General features: G+C 39.7%; 1 protein-coding gene and 1 long non-coding RNA gene across 2 annotated transcripts; one reads left to right on the forward strand and one right to left on the reverse strand.

The window, feature by feature from the left end:
- The first annotated feature begins 3,311 nt into the window (after positions 1-3,311).
- LOC309696581 lies at positions 3,312-5,834 on the forward strand. The gene is made up of 3 exons (XR_014273548.1): positions 3,312-3,623; positions 4,586-4,939; positions 5,265-5,834. It is a non-coding gene; the product is annotated as an uncharacterized lncRNA (long non-coding RNA).
- Positions 5,835-7,969: 2,135 nt separating this feature from the next.
- Positions 7,970-8,748, reverse strand: LOC309695950 (uncharacterized protein). The gene is made up of 2 exons (XM_082516978.1): positions 8,554-8,748; positions 7,970-8,432 (listed from the first exon to the last, which is right to left on the reverse strand). Exons 1-2 carry the CDS (start codon positions 8,659-8,661, stop codon positions 8,028-8,030), a joined length of 513 nt encoding a protein of 170 aa, XP_082373104.1. The 5' UTR covers positions 8,662-8,748; the 3' UTR covers positions 7,970-8,027.
- Between the last annotated feature and the right edge of the window lie 2,531 nt (positions 8,749-11,279).

An 11,279-nucleotide genomic window follows, 5' to 3' on the forward strand; every position in this document is an offset into this window, starting at 1 on the left:
CAAATGGAAACAGTTTGTGAAACCACTTGTCCATGCCTACAACTGTACTAAAAATGAAGTCACTGGCTACACCCCATACGAACTAATGTTTGGACGTTGTCCTCGTCTCCCCATTGACCTCGCTTTTAATCTTCCTGTACGTGAGAAAGAACAACAGACACATTCACAGTATGTACAAGACTTAAAAGCTAGGTTGAAAGAAAGTTATCTGCTATCTTCAAAGAATGCTGCAAAGAACGCTGAGAGGAACAAGACTCGATTTGACCAACGTATTATACCGTCCAAGCTAGAAGTTGGAAGCAGAGTTTTGGTACGGAACATGAGGCTGAGGGGCAAACATAAACTTGCTGACAAATGGGAACCAGATGTCTTTGTAGTGCTGAAATGTGCCAAAGATCTCCCCGTCTACACTGTAAAACCAGAATGCAAAGACGGCCCAATTCGCACATTGCACAGAGATCTCCTTCTTCCGTGTGGGTTTCTTCCTGCAACAGAGTCAGGACCATCAGATGAGACTATTCCAATCACACCCTCTTTAACTCGTCAACAGGCCAAGAAACAACAGGAATCTCCTGAGTACTTTGTTGAAGAGAATGTATTTGAACCGACCTTTGTCCACCTTGCCCCGCTCCCAATGGAGTTTAGAGTGGAGAAGTCTCTCAACCCCCTACAGTCTTTTCCCAGTGGTGAGGAGGAAAGACTTCCTCCAACATCTACACCTGAAATGGAATCGGCTGGAGAAGCTCTGTCAGGATCCCAGAGGGAAGACCCATTGGAGTTTGACGCTGATGAGACATCGGGGGAAGATTTGCTTGCATGTATTCCCCCCTTGCATGTATTCAAGGGGGGAGGGTGTAGCCCAGAGTAATTTCCTGCACTTATTTCCTGCCATTGAACGCATCACAAATGCATGACTCCAACCACATGACTTTGCTCAGCCAATCGAATGGCATGTAGGCCATAGTAAGCCTGTCCCGGCTTCCTCCCGTCAGATGCGTGGAGGCAAGCCAGGTGACAGAGCTGTTGCAGATGCTGATTACTGTGAGCCAGAGCCATAATGTTGTTGTGCACTGAACAGAACGGAATTGGCCAGGTGAACCTTTTTTGGGTATGGAAAAGGATGGCGAGCCAATGAACGGCTAGGAGCAGGACTCATTCTGCATTGAAGCTTCCACTGGACTGGTAGGAAGCTATCAAAGGCGACGCTCTGTCCCGTAATTTCCGAATACACTGATTTCCACAATCATACACACCAGTTCCCCCGTTTATGGACAATAGCGCTTGGACATCTCTCATGGATATTCAGATAAAACTCATGGACTTCAATGTGGATCAGTGTTTTCGATGTTAACATGTTATTTATGGGGAACTTTTTTTGAGAATCTATATTGCTTGGTATAAGCCAGAAGAATTTGCTTAGTTGTTTTTGTGCACCCCCACTGGGTTTTTCTATTAATTAAATAGCTACAGCAGGAATGATTATTTAAGCTTTCATTTTCTTTTCTTAATTTTCTTTGCTTTCGGTTAAATACATGGTACCTGCAAAAGCATTTTGTGTTGTGTGTATTTAATTACTGCCCATCAGCTCCAGTAGCATTCCTAAATCTTCTGATTAATAATAACCACATAATCACACTCAATCCCTAGCCTGTATTAACTCATTAGCGCTACATCAGTGTTACAGTGAGGTTCCACGTCAGTATTCTTAGTGAGATGCCTGCTGTAGAAAAGTGGCTTTATGGTAGTGATGGCCAAATGAAGCTTTCTGAAGCACTGAAGCTTGGATTGAAAAATGGTTCATTACTCGAAGCTTTTCAACACAGTCCTCTCTGGTGACATCTGGTGGCCAAAAATATGAAGAGCAGCTTGAATCCACAAAATAAAACCAACTGCTTCATAATGACTGCCCACTCTACAGAGTGGAATTCTGTCTGATGTTGGGCCACTTTGTGTTGCTTTAAACGTGTATTTTTTGGGGTGACAAAAATGTTGTTTTTCTTTAATACATAATTTTGAGCAGTAAACTCTGCTTGTTTAAACATGCACCATTGTGTGATTTTTCTTTGCTTGTGACTTCTTGATGTTGGTAAATACAATAATTGAAAAATACCACGTTACATATAATATACATATGATAATGTACAACACATTATGGAGTATGTTTCTGCTGTGAGGTCCCGCCTCCATGTACTTATGCAGTTAATCGCTAGACGGGTATTTTTATAAATAATATTATATTTTGGGAAATTTTCCCAGACATATTTTTGACCTGGAGGTAGATTTGATTGTGAACTGGAAAGGGAAAATGCTTATGAACTTGCAAATTAAAAACATGATGCATTTAAAGTAGCCCTTTTCCATTTGTATTTAAGAAGAGAATTTGTTCTAGTGTGCGTTCTAAGTTCTCTTGCCTTAAGGAAAATCCCTTCACATGGCACAGAAGAGGCTGGAGCGCACAGAAACTGGTAGAGATGCAGTTATATGGTCTAACTGGGCCCCACAAACTATCAGCTAATGAGAATAAATAAATTAAATTGCTGCACATTTTTTGCAGACTAGCAGTTTAAGATTATTTAAAACATAAATTATTTCTTTTTATAACATTAAATGTAAAGAGTCAAATAGAAGTCTTTCTAAAGTTATTTAATGATATTGTAGCGGCTCAGGGCTGTTCGGGGTTCTGTTTGTACAGTTATGTTTTGTGTATGTTGCCATGGTGACGGGTGACGCCCTCTCGCTGCGACGGTGTGTCCTTCCGGGGTCAGAGGGCGCCCTGTGTGTTGGTGTTGTTGCCGCGCTGAGCAGTTAGGTAGCGGCAGTGTGTTTTTCTGCAAAACGGCTGTGCTCCCTGGCTAGCTCACGGGAAGCACGACCAAACGATACCTCCGTCTCCTCCTTGTCTGAGCTCGCCACAATATTTATATTATGAAAAGCAGATTTTTGACATTTTAAGTTTGTCCCGTTGTCAGATAAAATAAACACGCACAAAACAAAAGCAAACAACAAGAACACAAAGCTGGAAAACCCACCCGATTGACCAAAATCAACTCAAAATATTCCCACACAACAGAACCTACTCTATTCCTCGCTGGCTCCAAATCTCTCAGTAGAAATATCAGTGGTTCGCTATCTGTCACCATCAAAACACTCCACAAATCCCGCGAATGATTCGCTTCCTTATAAACCATTGAATCAGATACCGAGGCAGTCAGATTCTAAATGAAGCATCGGACGTCACTGATCACGTGACTCTGGCCAAACAAATCAAGCTTCGACACACGCACCGGAGCGTCAGCTTCAAGCGGGCCATCACTACTTTATGGCTGTCTCCCCCAGGAGGAGTGTGAAAGGCCAGAGAGAGGAGACAGGGGAGCAAAGAAAAACATGGACTTTTTGGAGACGGCACGACACGGGAGTCAAGGGAGTGCACGGCAGTTTTTTGTGTGAATTATTTACACCACTGTAAATAAATGCACTGTTCATCACAAAGAGTCCAACGTTTGTGTCTTCATTTCCCACATCCCCAAAGTGTGCCACACAGCCAGTGACAGCCATGGATTTAACACCTTTCCTCTGCTTTTTCCTTACTACATATTTTTGGGGATTTGCTTCTGCTCTCGATGGTAAGCTGAACAGCACAAGTATACGCAAACAAGTTTAGAAAATTATATAGAAAATAATTAATTGAAATATTTTTTTTCAGGTCAAGCTGTGCTTTCTGTAGTATACTGACAGTTGCTCTCATAACTCAAGTAACCGTTCTAAAATAACTTTGTCACTGATGTCTTCAAAAAGGTCATTATAACCAGTGTTGGGAAGGTTACTTTTAAAATGTATTCCGTTACAGAATACAGAATACATGCCCCAAAACGTAACGGCGGTACATGTATTCCGTTACTCCCCAACACTGATTATAACCCAGTAGTTATTAAGACCAGTAAAACCAAATGTCAAATACGTGCATGATTTGTGCTTCTTCCCTCTCTCCTTCTGTAATGCATTTTTGCTTGATGATATGAAACAGTATATTTAAACTTTATATTGTTTTATATTTTATTAAGCACTAGCAGTGTCTGCCTATTATTGTCTTTCTTTTTTACCTCTACTACTTTCGACCTTTATCTACTGGATTGAAAGAAAAAAAAACGAATTTCCTGTTCGGGTTTTTCCCCTGCTGTTAACAAGAAACTTGTGTTGCTTACTTCAGGCTAAGCAGGTATTTTGAGTCACTCCAAGGTAGACTTGACAACTGATATGATGATAATTTAATTTTAAAGGATTATGAACAGTCAGTCATTGCATTTCATTTGTAGATAAAAAATGTTGACATTTGAATTAAGAACAACACTAACATGGAGTATAATAGTATAAATGGAGTTAATTATTATACTACTGGTTCTTGGTGGAATGGATATATAAGATTAAAAAAAAGGTTGAGCAGCACCGCCGTGACATTGTACATTTATGGCTCAGAGATATATTTCTTCTGGAAAGAGAACGTTAAACTGTCAAAGCGTCAAAGGCTCATTTGACAGTGACGTGCTTTATATAAATATTTTCTTTCTTTCTTTTCTGTTTGACTTAGACCAAAAACAAGTTGTAGAAGCTGGAGAGAATGCACTACTGAAGTGTTGTGATTCCAGTATCGGTAAAATCGAAAAGTTATCATGGATCAGGAGAGATGTGGGAACAAATCTGCATGTTTTCTTCTACCGAGAAAATCGCCTCTATGAAAACATCCAGCATCCATCCTTTCGTGGCCGAGTGAAGCTGAGTGATCCACAAATTAAAGATGGAAATGTGTCCCTCATTCTCTTCAACACCACCACTAATGACACTGGAACATATGAGTGTTATGTGGTAGGCACTCACGCTGGACGCCGTAAGAGAGCAGTTTCTGAAGCCCAGCATGTAGTGCAGCTGAAAGTTAAATCTATAAGTACGTTTTGGCATCTTTAGCCTAAGTTAGATGAAATCTACACAATGCACCTTTTTTTTTCTTTTTTAATAAAGCAAAAGCCATCATACCTTAAAACCATTGTAAGAAGATCAGAAGTCTGTTTATATGATTTTAAATTGGTTTCATTTTAAGTATCGTGTCAAGTGTTTTTAATGTAAATTTATTGATCAGTGATGTTACAATTTACAAACAAATTAGAAACTAACACAAACAAATTCCAAAGTTTACTATGATCTTTCACTGCTTCTTCCATTTATTAATTGATAATGTCTGACAGCACCTCACGCATGTTTCTCACCTGCAGGTCAGCCACGAGGACTCACAGAGGATGGATTTGTTGAACTGATGGTTGGTCTGTCAGCTTCTGCTGGGCTTCTTGTTGCTACTGTTGCTGGTTTTGTGATCTACAGAAAATTTGCGAATTCAAATTATCGCTCTCCTTCTGAACAAAAGCCAGTTTCCAGGACTCCCAAGGAAACTGGAAAGATGACAATGGAAGTCCAACCCGAGAGTCCTCTCCTATTAAACAGTTAAATACAGACTGAAGAAGTCACTTGGACGAGAGATGAAACGTTTCTCCTACAAAACGCTACGTCTGAATGAACAGAATCAACTTTTGGAGAGTTAAATATATAAATTTTTGTTTTCAAGTCTCAAAACAGAGTTAAAGCTAATGTGCACTGTTGTTCTCTCAGCCCACTGAGAGGAAAAGCACATCTTTATCAAAAACTCCTGCAACAACCTCTTTTTGTGGATTGTGTGTTTTTATTGTCTACTTTTTTTTTATTTAGGAAAGTGCATGTTAATTACATGTAAAAAAAAATTACATGAATGTAAACATACCAGATTATAGCCAAGGGCTAATTTCCATCTGTTGTCCATAAAACATAAAAAATAAACATAATAATTCATAAAAAATTCATAATTCATTCATAATCTATTTATCCCCTTCGTATATTTTATTTATATTTGTCTCTGTATTTATATATGTGTGTGTGTGTGTGTGTGTGTGTGTGTGTGTGTGTGTGTGTGTATATATATATATATATATAACATTCTGTAACTGTAACTTCTGTCGGTGCTGTGCTTTTTTGGAAACCGAATTTCCCAGAGGAACCCACCCGAGGGATTAATAAAGTTCTATCTTATCTTATAATAAAAACTCCATCACCAAACTCACACATACACACCATTCTGTTCCCAAATGAAACATTAAAACTGTACAACTTATACATGATCACACACTTGATTTGTCCATAACCAGTTTTTAACCTTTGCCTTAAACAAGTTGAATGTCGAGCATTCTCTAATGGGTTGAGGAAGACTGTTCCACAGATGGCCACCCTGGACAGAAAGGACGTTCTGCCCAAATGCTGTCCGTCTGTGGGGTATAAACAAGTCTCCTCGGGTTGTAGCTCGAGTGGTCCTGTCTGAGCTTTCTTTATGCCTAATGAACTCCTTTAGTGGTGGTGGAGCAAGGGAGCGTGAGACTTTATATATTAAACACACTCTTTTAAATTTCACTAAGTTATTGAAGTTCAGTAATTTGTGTTTTTTTAACACATGACAGTGGTGGTTGGAAGTCGGTTTTTTGTCAAGTAGTTTTAAACTTCTTTTATAAATGTTTTCAATAGTTTTAAGTGTTGTTGGACAAGCAAGTGACCAGGACGTGAAACAATAGTCCATATGAGAGATGATCATACTAGCCATGGTTATTTTCTAGAGAAGTGATTATACAAGCCTTTGTTCTTCTGGTATGCTGTTGCTCGTGTTCATGAAGATCTAATTACACTGGAATCTTGAGAATCTAGTTCCTGACTGATTAGAATTTCAAATGCATATTTAAAAAAGTTCCACTACCATCTCCTTTTATTTCCTCATTCCTTTAGTCTTAAAGTGCGCAAAGTTAAACTCACAATCCAACAAGTGACTTTATCTCACAGTGGGTAAATCCAGGGAATTTCTTGTTATTGTTAACAAGTTAATATGAATTAAAAGAAGGAAAAATCTCCAGCTTCAAATGGACAATGTTTATGACATTTATTCTGCTCTTACCTTGTGTTCTATGAGGCAATAATGTTGACTGACAGGAGGCGTGAACATTGGCAATGTTGGCAGAAAAAACACACAAGCCTTAATTAACACTAAAACAAACACACACACCTGACTATGACTGGAACTTAGTCTTAGTCACGTCTTTCACATTACTAAAGGTAAAGTCACCTCTTTGGTCTTGCAATGGGGATAAATAGAGTCCAGACGAGTACAGAGCTGCACAGATTTATCAGGACTGTTTAACACTTTATAGATATTACATTGCATAAAGAAAACACTTCACTTTGCTTAACCTGTAAACCATGTGCCAGGTCACATCTATAATCTTTGATATTTTTATAGAAGAGATTTAACTGTCAGCAGTTCACATTTATGTCCCTTTATTTATATGATTTGCGGTGCTAAGGCTTAAGATGTAATGTGTAGGCCTGCTCCTACTGCTCTAGGTCAGTAAATATCAGCTGCAATATGTACATTAGCAGTAAAGTAACACAAAGACTCATATATTACTATCACGGGGGTCTCAGGGACACAGGGAATAAAGCTTATCCCAGCTCTATAAACTAAACAGGTCACAGTTACAAATATGTGTGTCTTTGAATGGTGAGAAGATTAAAGAGTGCACACAGGTGAACTGTCCCTTTAAACGCTCCTGTCGTGTTCACCTCCCGCCCCTTACTTTAGTGTTCCCATTCTTCAAAATTGACCAGCCAGTTTTAACTGCTCTTAAATCAGCACAACAACCAACAAATCTTTTATTCAACATTCTTCATCTGTGAACAATGTCTCAAAGTAGTGTTTAATATTATAATATTAATATGAATTAACTGCAGTAAAAATACAAATGGGCACTGAAAACATATTACAAAACGAATAAATGAAAGTAAATGAAAAACCAAAGACCAAACTCAACATGAAGCCTTGTGTGTGTGTGTGTGTGTGTGTGTGTGTGTGTGTGTGTGTGTGTGTGTGTGTGTGTGTGTGTATCATGCACATGTGTGGCATGTGACAGTCAGGTGAGGGCCTTGCAAACATAGGCATCACATTTGCAGCATCTCAGGCTTGTTTTGTTGTCTCTCGGGGCACAGAGCTCACAGCGCTTCCTTTTCTGCTCGTGTCTGTGTTGGGGGAGAGCAGCCAGGCCAGTGGCTGGGGCTGGGGCTTGCACACTCTTCACCAGACTGGCAGAGGCTGGTGTGCGGGGAATGTGCTGGCGCCGTTGAATAAGAGGAGTCACCAAAGCTTTCCCCAGCTCTGCTAGGAAAAGTCTCTTCCTGAAACGCTTCCCCTGATTCCAGGTTGGGTTGATGGCTGTCCACACCACATATGCGTTGAAAGCAGACACATCAAGGATCTTGTGGAACAGTGCCACAGGCCAACGAGCTGTCATTAGCTTGCAGGTGTATGTGCCAGTAAACTGCAATAAAAGGAACAATAAATAAGAGATTGGGAACATATTGAATCTGTCATACACAAAATGCTATGATTCACATAAATGAAAATGAAATACATGCAGGATCGATGAAACTTTACATTACCTTATCAAGGCAGTCAACAGCTCCTTTGTTCTTCTTGTAGTCCTGGATTATAAGGGGCTTCCTGTCCTCTGTGGTGCTGACCGCGGCGTCTTTGTGTGGCGTGCTCATCGGGATGACATTTCTATTCTCCGTGGGAAAATCCAACACAAGTGTGTGTGTGTCAGTGAAAGCACATGTTGATGAGAGTGCCTCTCTTCCTCTACTTTTTCTGCATAATCCATCATACAAAATGTAATCAAATGGAAAAGTCTCTTTTTAAAACTTGTTTTATTAGTTTTAATCTTTTAACTTTATGCATCAAGCAAAAATTTAATTATATGCAACATTCTCTGACTTGAAGAAATTAGTTTAACATTTAAACCTATTTTCTGCACATTCCAGCACATAAAATATTTTTTTTTTGTTTACACTCACTCTTTCAAATAGATGCAAGTAAAACACGGCAGAACATAAATAAAGTCAAAGACTCAGCGGTCCTGTTGCTCTATTTTCACCTGTAAAGCAGGAGTAGGGTAGGCAGAGGTGTGCTCTGGTGCAGGTGTGCCGGAGCGGTCAGTGGAAGAATCCGCGAGTTTCTCTGTGAGTTTCCCATTAAACCCTCACGCTGCACGAACGTGGCACTCGCTTACGTCATTGTCATGAGACATTTTCGCAAAAAAATCACGGTTTTAGTAACGCAGTAACTGAGCGTTCCTACGGGAAAGTAACGGTAATCTAATTACCATTTTTGCAATAGTAATCCCTTACTTTACTCGTTACTTGAAAAAAGTAATCAGATTACAGTAACGCGTTAACGCGTTACTGCCCATCTCTGGTTGTCACATGTGGTATTATGCACTTGGAGACTGGTTGTTTTGTCCAGCACAACACACACGCCCTGGTTTTCGTCGGCTCCTCCACTACTGGGGTTCCCCGTGTATACCTGCATATTTCAGGCATAGCTGCTCCTGGCGTCACATGCTACCCAGACCTTTATTCCACTGTGGCGTGGGTGTGGTCTCTGGCCAGCTGCAGAGGAGGGGTGACGCAGTGAGCTCCTGGGGTGGCACAGGGGCGGGGTGAACAGGTGTGCTGGGATCTGACAGTGATTGTGTCTCTTTATATGTTGGCAGTGACAGTCGGAGGAGGGAAGCGGACGTGACAGCAGAGAGAGAGCGGGTGTGTCTGTGTCCCAGTAAAAACCACAGTATTAAATAAAAATTCTGCTGTCATCATATTCGCTCCAGCTTATGTTTCTTGGGTCCAACATTACATCCACATTTCCCTGGATTGCTTAAAATGTACACCTTGAAGGGACAGCGACCTCTGAAAGGAACCAGGCAATCATCAACCGTCACCTCAGGGCCTGGATTGTACATAAGCGCCACTGCTGCACAGTTCAAAAGCAAAAGTGGTTTTTATGGAGAACAGCTACCATCCAAGCTCTCTCAAAAATATCTGCTGAATCATTTTTTTCCTTTAAAACAAGTTTATCATTTAAATTTAAATGATGCCTAAAGAACGTTTAAGTGCCTGAGCACAAACTCTGGATGTTAAAAATGTGATCAGATGAGTTTATTCAGTAGTGCGTTGTCAGCTCGAACCTGTTTTTTTGTTGGGTCTTTTTTTCTTTTTCTCTATAGCTTTGCTCTTAGTGTTTTACAGTTCAATTCAATTGTATTTATACAGCGCCAAATCACAACATCATGTCATCAGGATAACACATCTCATGAAAGACTGAAATATGCTTTAAAGAAAAACTCCAGAGCAGAGATGATTCAGCTGGATCAGAGGGAGTTTCCTCAGCAAGCTGCCTGTGTGTAATTTTTGGCTCACACTTGCTTTCACAAGTTGGATAAATCAGACTGTATCAATTCAGCCACATCTTCCCCTCTTATATGTAAATTGTCAGCAGTGCTGTGACATTTGTGCCACATGTGGCCCAAACAACACTCATTTTCACTCTGTCTGTGGCTATTCGTCGAATTCGGGGACTACACTGTTATTTTATGTAGCTGTTTCTCTTGTTGACAGTTGTGCCAAAAGTGATTGTCTGTAGTTTTTTATGTGTAATGTCTTTACTTATATTTGTAAATACATGTTAGTGAACAGTTTTTGCAAATTTAAAAATTGCCTATTTTAACATAACATATACCTTTATAAAGCTAGTGTTATATTTTTGTAATTCCTGATATCCTCTTGGCCAGATTACTTCAAAAAATACATTTTTAATTTAAATTAGACTTTTTAACTCGATAAATAAAGGATACATCAGTTTGACAAAAACTGATTGCAGCTTCTGCCTTCTGACAGGAACGTGGTTTGTGGCTCAAAATGACATGATATCATTACTTATATCCATCTGTAATGTGTTTCACGTATTATAGGTCATGTACATTTGTTTAAATATGGGAAATCCTTTTTTGGCATATACTGAAAATCTGTATTTGGTAGACAATGACTTTTTCGGCACAACACTGACGTTTTAAAATGGCGGATTGGATACTTATGAATGAGATGTTCTCATGACTTATCAAGTGATGCCACTGATCAGCCAATCGGTGGCATGCAGTCTGATAAGGTGACATTTTAATACCTTCTCAGATTGTTTGAAACCCCAGCTGAGCAGATACTAAAAAGTACCTGGTACCAGGAACTATGACTCAATGGAAAACCCGAAAAACAGTAGTTGTGATCAGAGCTGTTTTGATTCTTTAAATAACAGGGAAACATGCAGCGGTGTTTCC

This window comes from Aulonocara stuartgranti (assembly GCF_965226115.1).
Source record: "Aulonocara stuartgranti genome assembly, chromosome: 3".
Lineage (NCBI taxonomy): Eukaryota > Metazoa > Chordata > Actinopteri > Cichliformes > Cichlidae > Aulonocara > Aulonocara stuartgranti.